The 25,318-nt window shown below is 44.5% G+C and overlaps 1 protein-coding gene across 2 annotated transcripts in view; it reads left to right on the top strand.

Moving 5' to 3' along the window:
* Nucleotides 1-20,311, top strand: part of KPNA6 (karyopherin subunit alpha 6) — a 55,829-nt gene extending 35,518 nt beyond the window's left edge. For both annotated transcript variants that reach the window (XM_012149798.4, XM_042244998.2), the window contains 13 exons: nt 36-169; nt 1,011-1,103; nt 3,586-3,685; nt 4,828-4,922; nt 5,924-6,055; nt 7,501-7,589; nt 8,356-8,455; nt 8,773-8,936; nt 9,105-9,183; nt 10,845-10,970; nt 11,286-11,413; nt 12,913-13,091; nt 15,164-20,311. In XM_012149798.4, coding sequence (XP_012005188.1) covers nt 36-169; nt 1,011-1,103; nt 3,586-3,685; nt 4,828-4,922; nt 5,924-6,055; nt 7,501-7,589; nt 8,356-8,455; nt 8,773-8,936; nt 9,105-9,183; nt 10,845-10,970; nt 11,286-11,413; nt 12,913-13,091; nt 15,164-15,351 — 1,607 coding nt within the window. In that variant the 3' untranslated portion in view covers nt 15,352-20,311. The remainder of the gene's footprint in view (nt 1-35; nt 170-1,010; nt 1,104-3,585; nt 3,686-4,827; nt 4,923-5,923; nt 6,056-7,500; nt 7,590-8,355; nt 8,456-8,772; nt 8,937-9,104; nt 9,184-10,844; nt 10,971-11,285; nt 11,414-12,912; nt 13,092-15,163) is intronic.
* Nucleotides 20,312-25,318: the final 5,007 nt, after the last annotated feature.

Here is a 25,318-nt window from a genome sequence, read left to right as displayed (position 1 = left end):
CTTTGCCAGTGTGTTTGTATCTTCCCTTCTTCCAGAGACCATGGCGAGCCCAGGGAAAGACAATTATCGAATGAAGAGTTACAAGAACAATGCCCTAAACCCTGAGGAAATGAGGCGAAGAAGAGAGGAAGAAGGCATTCAGCTCCGGAAGCAGAAACGGGAGCAACAAGTGCGTTAACCTGAGCGTTCGCAAATGTGCTCTTTAGGGAGGTGGTTCAGCCACCGTGGTTGGCCTCCACCTTACACTCTCACTTTCCCCCTGGGAAAGTAGCTTAGCTCTGTGGGCTACTCACCCAGTTTCATTTGTTGTGAAGAAATGTTTGAGAAAGAGCTGTCCCTTATTCCTCTTCCATAATTTCGTTCACCTTGGATCATTTTAATTGTCTTCAATATAACTTTCTAGCGTTAACCCCTCGTTTTTACTCGATAGTTACTGTTAGGTCTGGCTTTCAACCTCAAGCCTGGCCTTTTAAGAAGTTTGTCAACCATTCTGGGCTGCCTTCTATTTCCTGAGTCCATTCTTTGTAAGTCTCTCTAGAACTGAGACTGTATTAATGCTTCATCTCTGCCACACATCACCACCAAATTGGTTCCCTTCCCAGGTCTGGATGCTAACCTGCTTTTTGTCCACCCTTATTTATCTTCTTTGAAGCCTTTTATATATGTGTGTATAAGGACATATATATATGTGTATGTGTGTATATAGGGTATATATAGGGTGTGTATATATTATATATACTTACATATTATATATTATATATACGTATATCTGTGCCCTTTGTAAAGGCACAGAAATTTTAAAAGATTTGCTTATAAAAATGTTCTCCAAAAATATAAACAATAGATGTAACATAGAAAGTAAAGTCCTTGAATATCTTTCTATATCAGTAGATAAAGTTTGGCATTTTCTCATACACTAGCATTTCCTTGACAGTCATGCTGTAATTTAACATTATTAGGTCATTCTTTGTTCCTTGTTTCCGTGCATCGTTTCTTCTCTTTCCTTTCAGCTTTTTAAACGGAGAAATGTGGAGCTGATCAATGAAGAAGCCGCCATGTTCGATAGTCTTCTCATGGACTCCTATGTGAGCTCTACCACTGGGGTAAGACCTTTGCATGTGCTTCAGGCAAGCTTGAGAAGTACTTGCTTCTACAGAACAGAAATTGAGCAGTTCATATCATCTAGTAGCTTTAACCCGAAGAAGGCAATGGCACCCCACTCCGGTACACTTGCCTGGAAGATCCCATGGATGGAGGAGCCTGGTAGGCTGCAGTCCATGGGGTCACTAAGAATCAGAAAGGACTGAGCGACTTCACTCTCATTTTTCACTTTCCTGCATTGGAGAAGGAAATGGCAACCCACTCCAGTGTTCTTGCCTGGAGAATCCCAGGGACGGGGGAGCCTGGTGGGCTGCCGTCTATGGGGTCGCACAGAGTCGGACACGACTGAAGCGACTTAGCAGCAGCAGCAGCAGCAGCAGCAGTAGCTTTACCAACAGTCATGCTAATCTCTTTATTCTGTGGGCCCTTTTGTATTAGGCTAGTGCGAATGTAATTACAGTTTCGGACCATGAATTTTAAATCATTGTAACTAGGCTCAAACACATCTTTATTAATCAAAACAGGAGCCGTTACAATCAATTTGTTATTGCCGACAAGAAATAAGTTTTTTTTTTCCTGTAGCATAAAAATCTGCGCTTCAGGATTCAACAAACTCTGATAAAGCATTTTCTGCCTCCTGCTGGTTGTGGAAGCATTTTCCCTAGAAAAAGACGCTTGAAGAAGTGGTATTCGGTGAGAGGCCAGGTGAACATGGCAAATGAGGCAAAACTCTAGCCCAATCCGTTCACCTTTTGAAGCATTAGTTGTACGCCATTCAGTCAGGCATTGTCATGGAGAAGAATTGGGCCGTTTTGTTGGCCAGTGCCTGCTGCAGGTGGTGTAGTTTTCAGTGCATCTCATCTATTTGCTGAGCATACTTCTCAGATGTCATGGTTTCACCAGGATTCAGAAAGCTATAGTTGATCAGACAGGCAACAGACCACCAAACAGTGACCACGATTCTTTTTTGGTGTTAGTGGCTTTGGGAAATGCTTTGGAAGCTTATCCACGGTCCAGCCACTGAACTGGTTATCATCAGTTGAAAATCCACTTTTTGTCGCATACCACAATCCAATCAGGAAATGATTCATTGCTGTCGAATATAATAAGAGAAGATGACACTCCCAAACAACGATTTTTTTTATTTGAGGCACCCACCTATTGTGTGTTTTCACCTTTCCAATTTGCTTCGAATGCCAGCGAACCATAAAATGGTCAACACTGAGTTCTTCACCAACTTCTCATGTAGTTAGATTTAAGAGGATAAGTTTCGATGATCCCCTCGATTGGTGGTGTCAAATTCTGATGGCTGGCCACTGTGCTCCTTATCTTCAAGGTTCTCGTCTCCTTTGCAAAACTTCTTTAAAAAAAAAAAATCAGGCATTTATAAACAAGAAAGCGTACATAAATTACATAAAAATAGTTTTTGAATAGTAGAGTAGGTCATTAGAGTATTGTGATTAGCAGCAACAAAGGAGAGAAGGGGATGGTGATGTGGACGCTCCTGGCGAGTACCAGGGTGCAAAACTTCTTGAACCCACTGCACTGTACATTCGTTAGCAGTTCCCGGGCCAGATGCATTGTTGATGTTATAAGTTGTCTCCACCACTTTACAACCCATTTTGAAATCGCTCAGATTTGCTTTTTGTCTAACATCATTTCTCTAAGTCTAAAATAAATATAAAATGAACAGCAAATAATAAAATGGGAGCTGGTAATGGACAGGGAGGCCTGGCGTGCTGCAGTCCATGGGGTCTCAAAGAGTCGGACACGACTGAGCGACTGAACTGAACTTAATAAGTCGTTAGCAAAAAAACAAAGTGATGCATGCAACATTGAAGTTATGTATAACATGACCACATTTATTCAAGAGTGTATTCCAATATCAGGCGGCAGAGTTCAGCAATGCAAAACAGCAATCACTTATGCAACAACCTAATACCCAGTCAGCTTAAGGAGTCAACCGGGATTTGTCTGTGGTGAAGACACCAGAGGAAACATTTAAGAGGAGCTCTCAGTTGCCTCAGAGGTTAAGAATCACTTCTAAATATTACAGCTTAAAGCAGCTATGGATTAAACATCTGAGCTGCTGTGGTGCCTTCCTCTTGCCCTCAAGTCTTTTTTCTTTTTGGCTATGCTGGGTCTTCATTGCTACATGCAGGCTTTTCTCTAGTGACAGCTACTCTCTGGTTGGGGTACAAGAGCCTCTCATTGCAGTAGCTTCTCTTGTTACAGAGTATGGGCTCTAGGAGCACAAGCTCAGTAGTTGTACATATGGGCTTAATTACTCCTCTGCATGTGGGATCTTCCCAGACCAGGGACTGAACCCATGTCTCCTGCACTGACAGGCAGATTCTCAACCACTGGACCACCAGGGAAGCCCTGCCCTCAAGTCTTTAGAAAGCAGGATGCCAAACAGGATTATGGGCTTATATCTGGCTCTAGTGTTGGTTTGCAAAATCATGAACCTGTTTTATGTCCTAGGAGAGTGTGATCACAAGAGAGATGGTGGAGATGCTCTTTTCTGATGATCCTGACCTGCAGTTAGCAACCACACAGAAATTCCGGAAACTGCTCTCCAAAGGTACAAAGCCTAGACTTCCCCAGAGAGGCCTGCATGACTTAGCCTTTTGTTTCCTCTCACTGACCTCATCAGTTACTGCCCTTCATTCATTCTGCTCTAGCCCTGCTGGCTGTGGCATCCTTGGACAAGCCAGGCACATTCCTACCTTTGCATGGCCATTCCCTCTGCTTGATACCCTTTAGTTGCAGATATCTGTGTGACAGGGCTTCCCTGGTGGCTCAGTGGTAAAGAGTCCATCTGCCAATGTAGGAGAAGTGGGTTCGATTGCTGGGTTGGGAAGATGCCCTGGAGAAGGAAATAGCAACCCACTCTAGTATTATTCTTGCCTGGAAAATCTCATGGACAGAGGAGCCTGGCAGGCTACATTCCATGGGGTTGCAAAAGAGTCAGACACTACTCAGCAACTAAAGAACAACAATCTGTGTGATAGCTGCTTCATTTCTGTGGTTAGATCCTACCTTTCTCAGCAAAACCTACCCTGACACCCTAACTAAAATTGCTGCTCCCCCCACCCCCTGCAGCATTTTTAATCTCCTTACCTGGCCCTACGTATTTTATTTCCTATTACAGTTATTACCTTCAAACATAACAGTATTTCTTCTCACTAGGATATAAGCTCCATGAGGACAGAGACTTTTGGTTTGGTTCACTGTTATATTCTTGGTACCCAGAACTACGTCTGGCACGCGTTTTTTGCTCAGTAAAAATTTGCTGTATGATGGGAAAAATATTTTCTTTTCTCCCAAGGACTTTTGTCCTTTGACCTTGGGAGGACTTTTCTTCCTCCCAAGAAAAGAATGCTGATCTTAGAAGGGAAGTGTTTAGACCAGCATTGCACCTTCTTTGGTCATCTCTCCCTTACTTTCTTGCTTGCTTAGGTAGGTAAGGTTATTTACTTGCTTAGATTTAGAAAGCCAAAGGTGAGCATACTTGGATTAGGATTGGCTTTACTTTTTAGATTCTCAGCTATTTGATGCAGTTCAAAAATGACCTGCTATTGTTAAAACCACCTCACCAGAAGGAAGCTTGGGAGTGTTTCTAAGGATGGTCAGGAGTATTTAGGAAGGATGGTGGACTGACCCCAGTGAATGCATCAGCCAGCCCTTCTCCTGACTTCTCTCTTTCCTTTGTCCCTCTCCCAGAGCCCAGTCCTCCAATAGATGAAGTTATCAACACTCCAGGAGTGGTGGATCGGTTTGTGGAGTTTCTGAAGAGGAATGAGAATTGTACATTACAGGTGAGGCCCAGGGTGGAGAGGTACCAGATGAATGCTCTTTTGCCAAGAAATTGCTAAGGCATGCTTCTGCAGACACATCTGTGAGGAGGAAACATTTAAGGAGATGCTGTTACCTCAGAGGACTTGGTCTCAAGTAAGAGAGCCACAAACTCTTCCCCAAAACAGTCTCAAAGGAAAGATACCAGAATATGACAGATTCATTATTCAGAGGTTGTGATATAGAATAAATATATATACATATGTATGTATGTATACATATACGTATATAAAACGCTCTAGTCCATTTGTAATTCTGGAGTGAACCACTTTGCTTCTCTGGGCCTCTCTTCTCACAAATGAGTGATGAGCCACTCTACGAGAACTTATTAGAAATTTGGCTGAAAGGATCCTTGAGAGACCCGTCTCACTTATATCCTGGTTTCAGAAACGAATAAAGTGAAGTGCAGGAAATAAAAACATGGCTTGCTGCAACCCACTCCAGTATTATTGCCTGGGAAATCCCATGGACAGAGGATCCTGGCAGGCTTCAGTCTATTGGGTCGCAAAAGAGTTGGACATGACTTAGCGACTCTGCCACAACAACCCACTGAGGTGGTGGGGGAATAGTAAAGATTTGGTGTTGCCCCCAGGTTTCACTCCTCTTCTTTCATTCTTTCTCCTTCTCCTAACTCTTTCAACCTGTCTTCCTCTCTGCCTCTAGGAAAAACAAACCAACAAAAAACGCGGCTTGCCCAGGAACTCATGGGGGCTGTGGTAGTGCAGGCCTAGACCTGGAACCATGGAAGCCTAGTTCTGTCTTCCTATTATGTTATGTCACTGCCAGTAATTCTTCCTTTCTTTTAAAGGAGAAAAGGGAAAGGCATGTGTGGTGTTGTGTTTTTTTTTTGTTGTTGTTGTTTTTCAAGTCAGGGGCAGGAGACGTAACTGCTCTGAGCCAGGTGGTAGGCACGGCTGCTCTGTCCGGAATGACCTCTCAGTCATGGCTTTAATCTCACTTTCAGTTTGAAGCTGCCTGGGCTCTAACAAACATCGCCTCTGGAACCTCTCAGCAGACCAAAATTGTCATTGAAGCAGGGGCCGTCCCCATTTTTATAGAGCTGCTTAACTCGGACTTTGAGGATGTACAGGAACAGGTAATACCCAAATTTGACTTAATTCTTAATGATGTCAGCGGTATAGTAAAAAATGTATTTTGTCTTTATCCCCAGTTAAGAGGTTAAGAGCAAAGAGCTCCTAAGAACCTTGGGATTTTCTTAGTGATCCAAGCGACTTCTCTTATCCCTAAAGAGCACCTTTGCAACACACCTGAGTGTGTGCTAATGCGATGACTCAGGGTGGGGCCCTAGATAGCTTTCGGAAGGGGGGCTAGTGATCAGAAAGACCAAATTTGGGATTAGAGAATAGGAACTTTCAGCCCCGCCCCTGCCCACTCTTCCCACCCCTGCTCCCCAACCTCCCTAGGGATGTTACAGGGGGTAAATATTGGGTTATAAAAATCTTGAACAGTGAGATTCAGAGAGCGTCTGGGTTGGTGAATGCTCACTGTGCTGGGAAGGTGACATGCCTGGAGAGGGCACAGGAGTTCTGTGCAGCCCCTATGCTTTGCCCCATGCCTTGCCCTCTGCATCTCTAGCTCTTCCTCAGTTGTATCCATTAGAGTAAACTGCTAAACATGAGTCAAGTTTTCCTGAGTTCTGTGAGTCGTTGCAGAATGTGGAACTCCTGAATTTATAGCCAGTTGGTAAAAAGTATAGGTGGCACCTGGGAGTTGTAACTAGTATCTAAGTGAGGCCAGTCTTGTGGGACTGAGCCCCCTACCTATTGAACTGACATGGGTTTCCTGGTAGCTCAGCTGGTAAAGAATCTGCCAGTGGTGCAAGAGACCCCAGTTCAATTACTGGGTTGGGAAGACTCCCCTGGAGAAGGGAACGGCTACCCACTCCAATATTCTGGCCTAAGAGAATTCCATGGACTGTATAGTCCATGTGGTCACAAAGAGTCGGACACAACTGAGCGACTTTCACTTTTCACTGACATGGTATCAGAGAATTGATGTAGAAGAAAACTCTACATGTTGGGTGTCAGGTGGTGTTGGGAAAAAGACACCACAGTACCCATTTTTCAACATCTATGGATCATAAAAACCCTACTTCCAATTCTTGCGCTGGAGTTTTACTGGTTGACTAGAAGTGGAGTGGTACTGGGGATTTTTCCTCTATTAATACATATAGGGTTGGTCCTATGAGACAAGAAGAATACAAGTTTCCCATCATTTTCTCCTTTTATGGGAGATGAGGAGGTGCGGATAAGGAGGTTTTGGTTTGGTTTCTCTGGCTACAGTACAGCGGCAGCCTGCTTTCCCCCCCAAACCCAGGAATTCTCAGAGGAAAAGTCCTCATAGAGCAAGTACTCAATGAGGATGTCAACAAGGAGGGTACTGAGCTTATTTGGTGTGTTTCAGGCCTTGATGGGATGTTCGTCCTGGTTACTGCTGTGTGTCACTCTGTAGTTGTGAGTGTAAAGTACTCACAGAAGCCACTAGGCTCTGTGGGTGACAGTTCCATCCTCCCTTTTTTAGGCAGTCTGGGCACTGGGAAACATAGCTGGAGACAGCTCCGTTTGCCGAGATTACGTCTTGAACTGTTCCATCCTCAATCCTTTGTTAACGTGAGTAACTACTGGCATCTGCACCGCAAGCATCTGTAGGGCAGCCATGTAGCAGATCTTTGGGGGACAGTTTACCTTAAAATGATGAGTAAATCCAAAAATGCTACAAGTGCATTCTGATTGACAGAGTAAAAGGCTATCTTCTGAGAGTAAGAAGATTGTGCCGCTGGTGTGTGTCTTATGCTTCTCGCTTCACAGCACTGTAGAGTCTCCTGTTGGTCATACTGGGCTCATTGCTGAGCCAGAGGAGAGAAGGAGGAATAGCCCATCTGGAAAAACCTAACCTTCTCTGCAAAATGCATTGATTTTCTATGGGTTTATGCATAGGTACATTGGAGAGCTCTGTTGTAAACCACAGATCTAAGACCCCATGCAGGGTCGTATGGATGCAGAGGGAGGAGTTTTTCTTCAGAAGCCACACCTCGTAAGCTACTATTAGAACTCTTTTATGGGCCTGTCACAGAGAATCCATCCGTACTGCATAGCTAAAGCCCCCACACTAAAACTTCATTTAGCATGCTTATTCAAGGTCCAGCTCTCTGCTCTTATTAGCTGTGGGCTTAACAACCACATCTGGTCCTAATCCCCTATGAAGATGTAGGTTAGCCCCCTGGACCAAACTAACTCACTTAAATTATGGGTAGGAAAAGACAGTGAGGGGGCTAGAGTCGTAGGGGTCTGGTTGGATGTGCTCCTGGGGCTCACAGACAACAGCTCTATGCAAAGGGCATCATTGGTCAGCATCTGGCTTCTCTGTCTCCTTCAGACTCCTTACCAAGTCCACACGACTGACAATGACCCGGAATGCGGTCTGGGCCCTGTCAAACCTCTGCCGAGGGAAGAACCCACCCCCAGAGTTTGCAAAGGTAAGAGAGCTTCTTACCAGTTCCTGAGTAATAGCAGGTTCCTTCATATGGAGGAATTTTGACATGGGAGTTTTCAAGTCTTTGGGGAACCCTCAGAGTCTTGATCCACGGGAAACTGAAAGAGGCAATCTTCAGTGAAGTAGGTGATCTCGTGTGCCAGGGTGGTAAATGAAAATGTGGGCCTGATGGCTTAATGTAGTAGAAATCTCTGGGTCTTAGACTTACTCAGTAGAGGAGGGCTCGGACATGTTAGGGTTAGTGGTAGAGCTGATGTAACCCTGTCCCTCTATGAATCCCTCTCTCTCTGCTTCCAATAGGTCTCCCCCTGTTTGCCCGTGCTGTCTCGCCTACTCTTCAGCAGCGACTCAGACTTGCTGGCAGATGCTTGCTGGGCCCTCTCTTATCTATCTGATGGCCCCAATGAGAAGATCCAGGCAGTCATAGACTCTGGAGTCTGCCGGAGATTGGTCGAGCTTCTCATGTGAGTGATCCCAGTTAGAAAGGGTACAGATTCCAAGCTCAGAACTGCAGTTAGCAGTCTGCTGCCCTGTGCAAAGGTCTGGACCCATGAGTGCTACCGGCCTTGGTGGTCAGCAGAGCTGAAAGCTTGGTGCTGGCCCTCTACTGACCAGATCGCCCTCCTCTATAGGCACAACGATAACAAAGTGGCTTCTCCTGCTCTGAGAGCTGTGGGTAACATCGTCACTGGGGATGACATCCAGACCCAGGTAAGGAGGAGGAAGAGAGCTGTCTGTGGACAAATCCCTCCCTGCCGTAGACTTTAGTCCTGGTGGGGGGCAGTGTGATCTAGGAGAGAAAGCACAGGCTTGAAGGAAAAATTCCAACTCTGCCACTTTCTGTATGATTTGTGGGCAACTTGGTTGCCTTTATTTTTTCTATAAATTGGAAGCAAATCATTATCCATTGGGTGCTACTGAAGAAAAACTAAATGGAATAACTTGACTTACTACCTGGGACATGGTAAAGTCCCAGCTTTTCTGTTATGGTACCTTTGAAATACTTAAATCTTTGGAGCCTCACCCCTACTTTGTAACTAAACCTTTAGGATCCCATGGGTAACCTCATGTTAGTCCTCTGTTAGTAATACCTCCATAGAGGGTGCAGTATGCAAGGTTTTTCTATACACAGGCTGGAGAGCTGGTTATTCTTTTAAGTATAGTTCAATGGCATTAAGCGCATTCACATTGTTATTTAACCATCACAATCATCCATCTCCACAACTTTTGCGTCGTTCAGAACTGAAACTCTGTGCTCTTCAAATAATAAATTCCCGTTTCCCCCTCCCCTCATCCCCTGGTAACTACCACATTACTTTCTGTTTCTTGCGAGTTTGACTCCTCTAGAAACCTCACGTAAACCAAACCATATATATTTGTTCTTTTGTTTCAACTTAGTTCACTTAGCATGTTTTCGAAGCTCATCCCATGTTTTAGTAAGTCATACCTTCATTCCTTTCGGTGGCTCAATGATCTTCCTTGGCACACCTGTGCCACATTTGGTTTATTCATGCATCTGTTGATCAACATTTGGGTTGCTTTCACCTTTTGGCTAGTGTGAGTAATGTTGCATTGAATATTGGCATACAAATCTCTGTTTGAGTCCTTGTTTTCAGCTCTTTGGGATATACACCCAGAGGTGGAATTACTGGGTCATGGAGTAATTTTATATTTAAAGATTTTGGGGAACCACCATACTGTTTAGCACAATGGCTATACCATTTTACCTTCCCACCAGCAATGTACCAGGTTCCAGTTTCTCCACATCTTTACCAACAATTGTATTGCCTGGATTTTTTAAGAATAAAAATAATTTTATTTTTATAATAAATTTTAAATGTTATAAGTATTATAATAAATTTTATATATTATATATATATATAATCCCCTGGGATCTGGGGGTTAAGAACCCGCCTTCTAATGCAGGCGACTCGGGTTCAGTCCCTATTTGGGGAACTAAGATCCCACATGCTGTGGGGCAACTAAGCCTGCATGCTGCAGTGAAGACCCAGCACGGCCAGGAAAACAGAATAACTGTCCTATGAAGTGTGAAGCTGTATCTCACTGAGGTTTTGATTTGCATTTCCCTACTGATTAATGATGTCTGACATCTTTCATGTGCTTTGGGGCCCCCTGCCTGTTTTCTTTGGAAAAATGTCTGTTTATGTCCTTTGCCCATTTTAAACTATGTTCAGCTTTTTTTTTTTTAATGTAATCTGGATATTCATCTTTATCAGATATATAATTTCAATATACTTTCTCCCATTCTGTGACTTGTGTAATTCACTCTGTTGAAAGATGTCTTTCGGTACACAAAAGTTTTAAATTTTGATTAAGTCCAATTTATCTCAATTTGTCTTTTGGTGTTCTAGGTCATTCTTAACTGTTCAGCCCTCCCTTGCCTCCTCCACCTCCTGAGCAGCTCCAAGGAGTCAATCCGAAAGGAAGCTTGTTGGACCATTTCAAATATCACTGCTGGCAACAGGGCTCAGATACAGGTAAAACAAGCAGTTGGGAGATTGAGGAACGGTGGTAGAAAGGCCTGGGATCACGAGACTTTGTGGGATATTGCCTTCTAGACAAAAAAATTTCTCTTTTGAAATTGGGATCAGTGTCTGCTATTGGTCAAAGACTCTGTGGAGCAGAAGCCAGGTTCTTCTGCACCACCTTAGGTATATGGGAACGACAAAGGAGAACTTTGAGGAAGGGGAATGTGTCTAAATCTTAGCTGATTTGTGTTCTGGATTTGCTTATTCTCCTTGAAATGACTTTTTTCCCCCATATCCCACCCCCGAACCCCTAATTATTCTCAGGCTGTCATAGATGCAAACATCTTCCCTGTATTGATCGAAATCCTTCAGAAAGCAGAGTTCCGTACAAGGAAAGAAGCAGCCTGGGCCATCACCAATGCCACATCAGGAGGAACCCCTGAACAAATCAGGTACCACAGTCCTTCCCATTGTTTGAGTGACATGTTTACTCTACCTGTCAGCTTATGTTACATACAGTCTCTAAACTGCCTTTGCTGGGATAAGTCTACTGCTGTTCAGTAGGGTTTAACTGATAAGCTGCTAGAGTGTAGCCTCTTTTCCCTCCTTGAGAATGGACACTTAAGACAGACATTCATCTCTCCTCTGCCTCTTTCTACCCACAAGAGAATTTAAATCTATATAATTCACAATTACTCATACAAATGAAAGAGAACCATTCGATGGCTCATTCGGAGCAGTTTCCTTGAGAAATCATTTTTGACAATGATACTTGAGAGAAGTAAATAGGAAAGCTGTTTTGTGTGAAGATGTTCTCTGATTCTGCTTTCCATTATGAACTTGAGTTGGAGTGGTGGGAATTAGAAAAGTACCTTGCCTTCAGCTTGTAGCTTAGGAAGGGGGAGTATATTCAGTTCAGTCGCTCAGTCGTGTCCGACTCTTTGCGACCTCATGAATTGCAGCACGCCAGGCCTCCCTGTCCATCACCAACTCCCGGAGTTCACTCAAACTTACATCCATCAAGTCGGTGATGCCATCCTCGGTCGTCCCCTTTTCCTCCTGCTCCCAATCCCTCCCAGCATCAGAGTCTTTTCCAGTGAGTCAACTCTTTGCATGAGGTGGCCAAAGTACTGGAGTTTCAGCTTCAGCATCATTCCTTCCAAAAGAACACCCAGGGCTGATCTCTTTTAGAATGGACTGGTTGGATCTCCTTGCAGTCCAAGGGACTCTCAAGAGTCTTCTCCAACACCACAGTTCAAAAGCATCAATTCTTCAGCACTCAGCTTTCTTCACACTCCAACTCCCACATCCATACATGACCACTGGAAAACCATAGCCTTGACTAGACGGACCTTAGTCAGCAAAGTAATGTCTCTGCTTTTCAATATGCTGTCTAGGTTGGTCATAACTTTTCTTCCAGGGAGTATATTCAGCATATTATAAAACCTTAGGAGAAAAGGATAGCCACTGAGTTAAGCTTTTGAGGATATAGGGTTGTGAATGGCATTTGGACAGGAAAAGGCATAAGTAAAAGTACAAAAATCAGAAACCTAGAGACATTCACGTTTGGCTGGAATGTAATATTCTTGGAAGGGAATAATGTGAGATGAAGCTGAAAAAGCTTAGGAGCCTGATTGTATTGAGAGTAGAGCTTGGACTGTGAAAATTTTAAGCAGGGGAATGATGTTTCAGAGTAGGTAGTACTGTTGCAGGGACACATTACAGACCAGGAGGAGAAATCCGTGGCAGCCTTCTACATGGAAATGAACTAAACCAGTAGTATCGATGGAGTGGAGACTGAGATAAAGCCTGGGTGTTTATGAGGGCTCAGGCAGGGTGAATTGCTAAGAGCATTGATGTGTGTAAAGGAGACCCAGGGACCCCAGAGCACCGCCCTGGCACCTCCCTTATCTTGTCTTGATTTAGAACTTTCCTGGTCTCTGCCCTTCAGGTACCTGGTCTCCCTGGGCTGCATCAAACCCCTGTGCGACTTGCTGACTGTGATGGATTCAAAGATTGTGCAAGTGGCCCTCAATGGACTGGAGAACATCCTTCGGCTTGGAGAGCAAGAGGGCAAGCGCAGTGGCTCAGGGGTCAATCCCTACTGTGGCCTCATCGAGGAAGCCTATGGTATGTGCCCTCTCCCCAAACTAATGTCTGCCATAAGCAGAGTTCAGAACCATAAGTTCTAGTTCAGAACCTCTGAAGTAGTATATGTATGTGAGGGTGTATGGTCAGCATTGAATGCAAAGTTTTATCCCACAAGTTCCATTTCTTCTGAGGAGCAATAGATCAGTTCTCTTTCTGATGGGCTGTACCCAGTAAGTAGGTTATGGTACAGATGCAAAAATAAAGCTCCAGAATTGATAATAGGATAAGGAGCTGGAAGGCATGTTTTCAGCTGAGTTTCTAGCAAGTTCCTTTCTTTTGTTTTTCCATTATAAACAAGCTTATTACAAGATACTAGATAAGTTCTCTGTGCTGTACAGGAGGTCCTTGTTGTTCATCTATTTTGTTAATAGTAGTTTGTATCTAAAGCTTCCCAGGTGGCACAGTGGTAAAGAATCTTTCTGGCAGTGCAAGAGATGCGGTTTGATCCCTGGGTCATAGAAAGTCCCTGGAGGAGGAAATGGCAACCCACTCCAGTATTCTTACCTGGAAAATTCTGTGGACAGAATGTGTCAAAGAGTGGGATGCGACTGAGCAACTCGCATGCACGTGCACACACGCACGCGCGCGTGCGCACACACACAGTTTGTATGTGCTAATCCGAAACTCATAATTATCCCTCCCCACTCCAGTATTCTTGCCTGGAAAATTCTGTGGACAGAGGAGCCTGGCAGGCTGTAGTCCATGGGATCTGACTGAACAACTCACATGCATGCACATGCGCACGTGCGCACTTGCGCGCGCACACACACACACACACACACACAGAATTTGTATCTGCTAATCCCAAACTCATAATTATCCCTCTCCACCTTTCCCCCTTTGTTAACCATAAGTTTGTGTTCTGTCTGTGAGTCTCTTTTTATTTTATAAATAAGTTCACTTCTATCAGTGTTTTTAGATTCCCCATATGTGATATCATATGATAATTGTCTTTGTCTGATTTACTTTATTTAGTATGATTATGTCTGGGTCCATCCATCTTGCTGCAAATGGCATTATTTTATTCTTACTTGGGCCTGAGTAATTTTCCATTGTAAATGTACACCACGTCTTCTTTACCCATCATCTGTTGATGGACACTCAGGTGGCTTCCATGTCTTGGCTATAGTAAATAGTGCTGCTATGAACACTGGGGTGTATATATCTTCTCTCCAGATACATGCCCAGGAGTGGAATCGCTGGATCATATGCTAGGTCTATCTTTAGTTATTCAAGGAACATCCATAGTGGCTACACCAGTTTACATTCCCACCAACAGTACAGGAGGGTTCCCTTTTCTCCACACCCTCTCCAGCATTATTTGTAGACTTTTGGTTTGTTTTTGGTTTTATACTTGTCATACCTCTTGGCTTGCGGGATTTAGGCCTTGGTAGTGAGACTGCTCAGTCCTAACCATTGGACTTCCAGGGAATTCCCTTGTAGACTTTTTGATGATGGCTGGTGTGAAGTGATACCCTCATTATAGTTTCGATTTCCACTTCTCTAATAATTAGTGATGTTGAGCATCTTTTCATGTGCCTCTTGGCCATCTATATGTCTTTGGAGAAATGTCTGTATAAGTCTTCTGCTCATTTTTTGGTTGGGTTGGGTTATTTGTTGTTCTCATTGAGCCATGTGAGCTGTTAATATGTTTTAGAAATTAAGCCCTTGTGAGTTGCATCAGTTGCAAATATTTTCTTCCATTCTACAGGTTATCTTTTTTGTTTTGTTTATGGTTTCCTTGGCAAATTCTGTTAGGGGTACTGGGTTGACTCACTACTCATCTCCAGGAGATTCAGAATGGTTAACAAATCACCCAGGTTAAACCACTGATTAATAACTGACATTTTAGTTGTTTTCCTTTGGGGTTATGTAATTTTAACTGAAGATCGCAGCTCTCCTCTTTCAGATCAGAGAGAGACCTGATCATATTACTTTTGTTTATAAATGCTAATATACCTCAGGGAAGGCAAAATGCATTCATGTTTTATGGACCCATAGTAAAGCATTCCAAGTTCATTCTTGTCCCTGCTTCTTTGTTGCCACCATAGGCTTGGATAAAATTGAGTTTCTCCAGAGCCATGAGAACCAGGAGATCTACCAGAAGGCCTTCGACCTCATTGAGCACTACTTTGGTGTAGAAGATGATGATAGCAGCTTGGCTCCCCAAGTGGATGAGACGCAACAGCAGTTCATCTTCCAGCAGCCTGAGGCCCCCATGGAGGGCTTCCAGCTATAATGTCTGCCTCCAGGGAGGGGAGGGGATGGGAAGCACCACCAACCAGCGGAAAAGCAGCCCTCTGGTGGGCGGGAAGCCAGCCCCCCCACCATCAGCCACCACACACCTCTGCTGCCCTGGAAACTGTGCTCTTGACCTGCTCCGACCCCTTCCCTGGAGGGAGCACCCTCTGGACAGACAGAACCATCTGAGGCTCACGTTTGGGTTTTGTGACAAGAAGGGGATGTGTTGGGTTTTTCTTCCTTACACTATATTTTGGCTGCACATATGTCTTTAACCCAGGAGCCCAGGGGTAGACAAAGGAGGACTGAGGTAACCAATTTTGCACCTTTTTTTTTTTTTAATTTTAATTTTTTTCTTTAGTGGTGACTTCCTTCCCTATTATCTTCCTTCATCCTTCCCAGTCCTCTGCCCTGATCTGTGTAACTCTTATCTTGGGTACTTGAGCAGATGGAATATTCCAGAGGTGAGGGGGGTGGGAGGGGAGGGGAGAAATCCAAAACAAAGTGTTCTTGCTCTGACAGAATATTAATCTTGTATGCTTGGATTGAATTATTTAATTTTTTCTTTTGCACATTTTTTCTTGTATTAAGATTGCTCTTTCCCAGAGCCATGAGTTCCTGGTATTAGGAAACCCAGCTGCCAGCATTGTCTGGGACTAGAGACTGAGGGGGAGGTCACCATGCGAGAAAGGCCCCTCCCTCCCTCCAACCCCTTGCCCAGACCTCTTTAGTTTGGGAGATCCCCTTCACTCTCCTGGGGCACGTGCACCAGTGGGAGTCAGCGAGGAGGAGCACAGGCCTTCAGACAGGGCTTCCCATGTGTCGCTACTGATCCCATGTTTCCTACCCACCTTCCAGTGGTGCGACCTGACTTCATTTGTTTACTTGAAAATTCCCCTCAGAGTTGAAATGAACCTCTGAGGTAGCTGTATTTTCTCCTAAGCACGCAACAGAGGGCTGTGGTCCTTGCTTTCTCCTGAGGAGAAAGTCCTTGCTCGGGTGACCCATAAGTTGCAGAGGAGGTTGGAGTGAGTGTCATGTACTGGGATAGCCAGGGGATCCTTGCCTTTGGCCTTTCCTCTTCCTCTTCCGTAGGTGGATCATGTATATTTGACTTCCAAAGGAGAGAATGTCAAAAGTTCTGTATTTTTTTATATTCTATATATTAGGTAGGTCAATCTTAATTGGTCTCAAGAGGAAGAACTGTCCCTGTAATTTCTGTAAGTAGGATACCGTGAGGAAGACCAAAAAGAGATGTGGAAGTTCTTTGGCTCAGGAAGCCTGACCTTGATCCATCTCTCTGCTTGGGTTCCGGGCTACCACCTGGACAAACCCTTAGCTCTGGAGCCTTCATATCACAGGTCAGCCTAGTCTGATTGTCCCAATACCTGAAGGGAGCAAGGGCTCCAGGGCCTGGTGAAGTCTACCACTCTAGTCCTTAGTGCTGAGCATCCTGCTTGCATCAGGAAACCCAGACAGCAGTCTGCTGCCTCGGATTTGGTCTCAAATGCCCTTGTCCACATAAGTTATCACAGGTGGCTTTCTCTCTTTCTACAGAAATACAGCAGCTTCAGGACTTTTTTGAGAGTGACTGATACCTTCCTGGATTGGGATCCCTGTACATGGTTTGGATATTGCCCTTCCTGTGACACTTTCAATCCCAATGCCTTGCCTTTTCCCTTTGAGTAGAGCTACTGCAGTGCCTCACTGGCTTGCCTGTATGCGTCAGTGGATTACATAGTAATGAAGTGAAGCCCAGCTGATGGGGTGAGTGGAGGAATTTGTTGCCTAAGTGTAGGCCAGTGGTGGGGCTGAAGGCACACTCTGTCTGCCCTGTCGCTGCTTCCCCACAGAGATCAGTTAGAGATGCCCTGGTCCAAGCTGTATTTTCCCTTCCCCAGAAACAATGCCATTCTTGCTCCCATTCCTGCATATCCCACCTCTGGCTCAGGTGAAATCCGTGCCACTCTGCTTACAGATAAAAAGTTCAGGTCCTTTTGCCCATTGGTTTTGAATCTGCCCTCTTTTTCAAGTATTGAGATCCAACTCCAGAGGCATTTTCTGAGAAAAATGGTTCGGACTAGTGGTTATCACTGAAAAGTGATAGCAGAGCCGTACCACCTAAGTGAGTCAGATGCTACTCTTCAGTTTGGGCATGATAATTACCAAGCCCCACTCTCCCTGGTAGGCAAGGGGCAGGACCCTTTTCACTTGGCCTGCTGACTCCATTACTCCTACAGTTCAAAAGAAAGTCACCCCCCCACCCCTTGATCTTGTCCAACAGCCAGAGCATTTGAGTAAGAACTACTTTTGTATCTCTAGCAATAGTTAAGTCCCTGACATTGGGGCCAAATTCTTACTGTGAGACATACACATCCTGCCTTCCCCAGCTGTTCCTACTTTTGCTTCCGATCTGGGACATGTACTAAATAGAAGACTCTTCTGATTATCAGTTACTGCTTGAAGGCTGCTTTCTCCAAGGACTCCAAAGGCTGAAGTGTCTCCCAGGGCACAACCCGAGGATAAATTTCTTATCAGATAAACATGGCCTCTGGGAGCATTCCTGTTAGTGTCTTCTTCAGACTGTTTTCCCATTATATTCCTCTGACCCGCCTTTCAGTTAACAGGTGAAGTTCTTCCAGCCCCCTGAGATGGTAACATCATCTTTTGTGTCCCCTTCTCCTTTGTTCATCTAGGGAAGCAAAATATTGTTTCTTTTTAGCCCAGGCTTGACAGTCACTCTTCATGGACAGCCCCCATCTGGACTGCAGACCCTGGCCCAGGTGAAGGCAGAGTTTTCTGACAGATTTCTGAATGGATGTTACAGGGATGGAGGGGCCCCCCAGTCTGCTATAGGGAATAGCCAGAGAAGACGTATATTTGAAAGGTTAATGTTTTGGCACACGGTTATTTGCATTTTAAAATCTCTGGTGGGTTGGTGATGTTTAGGTGTGAATTAAGGGGACAAGGAACCGTTTTCTTAGCTAAAGTGTTCAAGTACTGTTTTGAACAGCTATTTGTTTTTGCCAGCCCTTCTGGACATCCCACACCCACCCATCTTCGCTGGTCTTAGAAGACTGAGCTATCCCATGACTGGCTGGCCTTGGTATTGGCTGCAACCTTGTTAGAACCACACAGGTTCCATCCTCACCTGGCCAGCCTGTTTACTTTAGGCAGTGGGTACAAAGGACCCTTCCAAGGAACAGATGTAGAAGACTTCAGCTTTCAGGGACCCTTTATGTTCCCCTTTACCTAGAACCCCTAGATCTACTCCCATTCTCTTTTCCCTTGGAAGACTTTCCAACAGCCCTATTTTTTAGAGCTGAACTACACAGATTATAGCTGCTACTATGCTTAGTCAGGGAAGAGCAAAAGAAGGCTCTCGGGCACTGACTTTCCATTTCCCTCAAGCCAGACCAGTTTAATCTGAAAACTCTAGCAGAATGAACTGGACTTCCATTTTCTCAAGTCTGCCTGCCTTCCCCCTACACACTATAATAGAGTTACCTGTTTCTAGCAAAATAGAAGGGAAGGAGATGAATGCCTATCAATACTTCCTCCTCCCAACGCCCCCTTCTTTGAGGGCCTCTCAGATCATTTGTTCAGGCCATGTCTCTCCTCCCCGAGACTCACTTAGTTTGGTGTCCATCATCTTGAATATTCTTCAGTAGATGCATCTCTGGGGCTCATGTTCTGGATTTTCAGTTGAAGTGAGAGAGCCAGATTCTACAGGTCTCTGCAGGCACTACAGGGACCCATAGGGTGCTGGCTGGGGGCCTCCTTGGCAGGCTGGGGAAGGGTGCAAGGCTCACTGCACAAACCATAGGAAAGGCTCACAACCATAGGAAAGGCTAGCAACATCTTCCAGGTAGGACTGTCCTAGCAATAAGTACATGTGAGGCTTGAGAAACTGCTCAGAGTAGGTTTCTTCCACAGCTGTTTCAGGATTGCACATTTTAGACCAATCTTGTCCAGTATTTTTTCTGTCTTTTGTATTTTTCTGTTAAGCCAGCAAGCTGAGAATTGGGCCCTGCAGGGATCCATGTGGTAGGCAATAGCTGTTCTTTGGCCAAGGCCTTCATAAAGGATCCAGTCATCCCATTGACTATTCCCTAGCCCCACCCCCAGATGAAGACCATGGTAAGGGAAGAATTTTGAGGTCAGTACAAACCAAATAAGTCTGTAAATTAAAGCTGTTAGTTTTCCTCTGAGAGGGCATTTTGCATCAGGCCTGGGCTATGTTCAGAATCAAACCTGGCTGTGAGTTAGAAGAAGCACCATTAAATTTTGGACCTAGAACACCCCAGGAAAAAGGTTTGTGTAGTGTGTTGTAAAGGCCTTGAGTGTGTTTGGGCCCACATTACTACTTCTGGGCCAGCCTGACTGCTGCTGTGCACATTAGCACATCCCTGAACCCCTCTGCTAAACTCAAGCCCTGCATCCCTACCTAGGTCAGATGTTCAGCCTCTGGGTTTGGGAAGAGAAAACTGCCATGGTGAGAATCCTCAAGCCCTGGAGTTGGGTATTGGCTCTTTCAGCCAGTTTTTGTGGGAATTGCCACAAAATTGGTTGGACCACTAAAGAAGCAAATAAGGCGTGAGGTCCCAATTACCCAAGACAGAGCAGATGTCCCTCAAAAAACATCTTGGGTTCCCAGCTACAGACCCTCGGAAGGTGAATCAAACCTGTTTCCTCACTGGTTTTTCTCTCTAAATTTATTTTGCTTTTAAGAACTATAAACTAGCTATTGTTTTCCATATTCTCAGGGCCCCTGGGTAGACAAAGCTTGATGATTTCAGAGCAGATATAGGCCAAGAAACCATGGCATTGAGTGTGCTGAGTCCAGACAAATGATATTTATATACACATCCAAATTTGAAGAGAAAATGTATTTCTTTAGGTTTCAAACACTGTAATAGATATAAAGCAAAAATAAAAACCTGTTGCAGAGTTCTAAATAGTGTTCTTTGGAGTGATCCTAGACTGGATTTCTTGGAAGTCAATGAAGTGAAGATGTTTAAATTTGTGGCCTAACAAGTGGAATTAAGAATTGTTAACAGCCTGCTTCTGCTACAAAGCATTTTTGAATCAGCTTTATTGAAATATAACTGACATACAGTAAATGGCACATATTTAAAATGAACAATCTGTTAAGTGTTGATAAATCTACATCCATGAAACCATCACCACAATCAAGATAGTGAACATACCTATCGCCACATGCCCCTTGGGAATCCCTCCTTTCTGCCTAAAGCTCAGCAAGCACTGATGCGAGTTCTGTCTCACTATGGTTTAGTTTGCATTTTCTAGAGTTTCTATAAGATTTTCACATCCATTTCATCACTACTTCACAGCTCACTGAGCCCAAAGCAGTTCACAAACTACTCACTTTGGTTTACATCAATTCCTAATGTAGCAATTAGACTAGCAGCCAAAAAGTTGATACAACTCAAAAGGAGGATTTTGGTTGGCTTGAGTACATTTTACGTTTTAACTCACTGCCAACATTAAAAGATGCAGCTGTACTTAAAAATACCTGGCACTTCCCTAGTGGTCCACTGATAAAGAATCTGCCTTCCAATGCAGATTTGATTCCTGGTCCAGGAACTAAGATCCCACGTGCTGTAGGGCAGCTAAGCCAGCAGGCCGCAGAGAGTCTCCATGCGCCCCAATTACTGAGACTGCTGTAGAGCCCCTGCTTGGCAACCAGCGAAGCCAGTGTGTGCCGCAACTAGAGGAAAAAAGCCTCCCCACCCCCAAATATCTGGCACTCCTGGGCCTGAGTTTCTGCTTGAAGACAATCTGCAAGAGTTCTATTACTGTTCACCACCATTACCAGTAGGCTCTCTGGCAGATACTAATGTTGTTCCCATTTTCTCTTATAGCAAAGGAAAAAGTAACTTTTTACCCATTTTTCTATCAAATTTTCATATTTCTTACCTGTCTGTTTTATTCATTACCTAGCAGGGCTTCCCTGATAGGTCAGTTGGTAAAGAATCCACCTGCAATGCAGGAGACCCTGGCTGGATTCCTGGGTTGGGAAGATTCACTGGAGAAGGGATAGGATACCCACTCCAACTTTCTTAGGCTTCCCTTATGGCTCAGCTGGTCAAAAAAAGCTGGCCCTCAGTGCAGGGAGGGACCTGAGTTCGATCCCTGGGTTGGGAAGATAACCTGGAGAAGGAAAAGGCTACCCCTACCCACTCCAGTATTCTGGCCTGGAGAATCTGGCCATGGACTATACAGTCCATGGGGTTGCAAAGAGTCGGACACAACTGAGCAACTTTCATAGCTGGCCCTTGGAGGCCACTGTTGACCCTTCTCCATATATCACTCCTCACCCCATGCATACCTTGTTCTACTGTTTTTTATCTCTGCATAGAACACCCTATTCTTATACAAATCCATCAAGGCCTGATTCATATGTTACCTCAAGAGATTTCCCACATGCTTTTCTGGAAATAATGAGGGCCTTGGTTTTTAGAGACCTGAATGCCAAACCTTTTTGCGCTTGAGTTCCACCTTTTACCATTATTTCAATACTGCCTCTCAATGTTACTTGGTAGACACTGCCTAAGAGGTGGGGAAGAGCATTGCCCTGAAGTCTCTCCAACTAGGGAAAAATATTTTAACATCTTAAGAGCTGTAATATACCCATCTGAATACAGACTTCCAAAAAATAGCAAGGAGAGATGAGAAAGCCTTCCTCAGTGATGAATGCAAAGTAGAGAAAACAATAGAATGGGAAAGACTAGAGATCTCTTCAAGAAAATCAGAGATACCAAGGGAATAGTTCATGCAAAGATGGGCACAATAAAGGACAGAAACAGTATGGACCAAACAGAAGCAGAGGATAAGAAACATGGCAAGATACACAGAAGAACTATACAAAAAAGATCTTAACAACCCAAATAACCTCAATGGTGTGATCACTCACCTAGAACCAAACATCCTGGTATTCGAAGTCAAGTGGGCCTTAGGAAGCATCACTATGAACAAAGCTAGTGGAGGTGATGGAATTCCAGTTGAGCTATTTCAAATCCTAAAAGATGATACTGTGAAAGTGCTGCACTCAATATGCCAGCAAAACTGGGAATCTCAGCAGTGACCACAGGACTAGAAAAGGTCAGTTCTCATTCCAATCCCAAAGAAAGGCAATACCAAAGAATGTTTGAACTACCACACAACTGCACTCATCTCATGATAGCAAAGTATTGCTCAAACTTCTCCAAGCCGTTTCAACAGTTCATGAACCAAGAACTTCCAGATGTTCAAGCTGGATTTAGAAAAGGCAGAGGAACCAGATATCAAATTGCCAACATCTACTGGATCATAGAAAAAGCAAGAGTTCCAAAAAAACATCTACTTCTGCTTTACTGACTATGCCAAAGCCTTGACTGTGTGGATCACAACAAACTGTGGAAAATTCTTAGAGATGGGAATACCAGACCACCTGACCTGCCTCCTGAGACATCAGTATGAAGGCCAAGAAGCAACAGTTGGAACTGGACATGGAACATCGGACTGGTTCCAAATTGGGAAAGGAGTACACCAAGGCTGTGTACTGTCACCTTGCTTATTTAACTTATATCCAGAGTACATCATGCAAAATGCCAGGATGGATGAAGCACGAACTGGAATTAAGATTGCTGAGAGAAATCTCAGATATGCAGATGACACCACCCTATGGCAGAAAGCGAAGAAGAACTAAAGAGGCTCTTGATGAAAGTGAAAGAGGAGTGAAAAAGCTGATTTAAATCTCAACATCTAAAAAATGAAGATCATGGCATCTGGTCCCATCTCTTCATGGCAAATAGATGGGGGAAAATGGAAACAGTGACAGACTTTATTTTCCTGGGCTCCAAAATCACTGCAGATGGTGACTGCAGCCATGAAATTAAAAGACACTTGCTCCTTGGAAGAAAAGCTATGACCAACCTAGACAGCACATTAAAAAGCAAAGGTAGTACTTTACTGACAAAGGTCCATCTAGTCAACGCTCTGTTTTTTCCAGTAGTCATGTATGGATGTGAGAGTTGGACCATAAAGAAAGCTCAGCGCCAAAGAATTGATGCTTTTGAACTATCGTGACAGTTCAAGACTCTTGAGTCATCTCCAACTGCAAGGAGATCAAACCAGTTAATCCTGAAGGAAATCAATACTGAATATTCATTGGAAGGACTGATGCTGAAGCTGAAACTCCAATGCTTCGGCCACCTGATGCAAAGAACTGACTTACTGGAAAAGACCCTGATGCTGGGAATGATTGAAGGCAGGAGGAGAAGGGGACAACAGAGTGCACATGAGTTTGAGCAGGCTCCAGGAGTTGGTGATAGACAGGGAAGCCTGGCGTGCTACAGTCCATAGGGTCACAAAGAATCTGACACAACTGAGCGACTGAACTGAAGAGCTCTAAAACAATGCCCAATTCGCAAAATAATTCAAAATATTCTCTGCCGTCTCAACCCCTAGACTGATGTTAGGCTTTAGGAGTAGAGCTTTTAGCCAACAGTTTTGCGATGTTCAGTGACTTGTAAGCAAATAATCTCAACACCTCCCCACTAATGCTGGAACAGAACTCTGTCCAGACCTAGAAAGCTGAAACAAACTGCAGAGAACTGAAAAGGCTCTGAAGCAGCCTTTGAGTTTGGTGGGCCTCAAAAGATTTTGTTTCACCAAGAAGGGAATTTTGGAAGGTAGAACAGCACCTACAAAAACCTAGGAAGTCCTGGAAATAGTAAAAGTATAGATGGAATGAAAAAGGCTGACGGCATGGATAGAAACAGAAGCCATACCAGTTAGGCATTTAATCCAGCACACAGGTTGTTGCCTTTTATTTCACTAGTAGACAAATGGATCAAGTATTGCAGTCAGTCTCACATTTGTCTTGTGGTCTCATAAGGAGAAAAGCTTGGCTTTTTTTCCTCTTTAGCCCCAGTGCAACTGGAACTTTGTAGATGGTGCGCCAGGCAGAGAAAACACTCAAATCTGCTGAGGCCAAATTTCCCCTGGCAGGGCACCCTCAGTACCTTCCAAAGAGCGACTCGAGCTGGTAATGAAGATGGAAAAATAAGTTACTTTCCAAGTTATCTTGATTCATCCTCAAGGAAGGCCTACCATGGGTGGTTATTCTGAGTAAGAGGCAGGTAGTCCGATAGTTAGGATGGGTGCCAAACTTCCTGGCTTTGAATCTGCCCTCATCAGTCACTAGCGATGTAACTTTGGACAAGATAGCTAACCTGTGTCTTACAGTCCACAGCTGTAAATTGGGAATAACAAAAGTTACAGTATTTGAGATACTGGGGAAACTAACGTTTAAAAAAAAAAAAAACTATTAAAAACTTCTATTTGAATACAGAAACTGAAGTCCTGGGAGGGAAAAGAATGCCCAGTCACACAGCAAATTAGTGATGCAGCTGGGACTGAAATACAGGTCTGATGCCCAGCCCAGTATTCTCCCCCTACTCCTCACAGTTCCTAGACAGTCACAGATGTTCACATGGACAGAGGAGCCTGGCAGGTTACAGTCTGTGGGGTCGCAAGAGTCGGACACGACTGGGCGACTAAGCACAGACACACACACACACACACACACACAGATGTTCACAGCAGGAGGGACGGGGTAGTGGAGGCGTGCAGAAAAAAGTAGCCATCCGGAAGGCTCTAGGAGCTGAATCATAGCTTCTGCGTGATAGAAACAAGGTTGACGTGATTTGTGCAGAATGACTGGCTCCTTTCAGACCTCCTGGGTCTGCGGCTCCGAGGACTGGAGCCCTATTGCATCTTGGGAGTCAGGGGTTAGCCCCGATGCATGGAGGGACGCGTAGTCCTTTCCCTCCCCCGCCTTTCCAACTCACCCTCCTCGGAGGCCGCCTTCGCTGCATCTTTCCCAGCAAGCCCCGCGCTAGCGCGGGCTATTGATTGGCTGCGGCGCGAGCAGGAGGCTCTGCCGGCAGCAGTTATCC

This window comes from Ovis aries, chromosome 2 (assembly GCF_016772045.2).
Source record: "Ovis aries strain OAR_USU_Benz2616 breed Rambouillet chromosome 2, ARS-UI_Ramb_v3.0, whole genome shotgun sequence".
NCBI classification, from domain to species: domain Eukaryota; kingdom Metazoa; phylum Chordata; class Mammalia; order Artiodactyla; family Bovidae; genus Ovis; species Ovis aries.
This window is presented reverse-complemented; position numbering and strand designations above follow the sequence as displayed.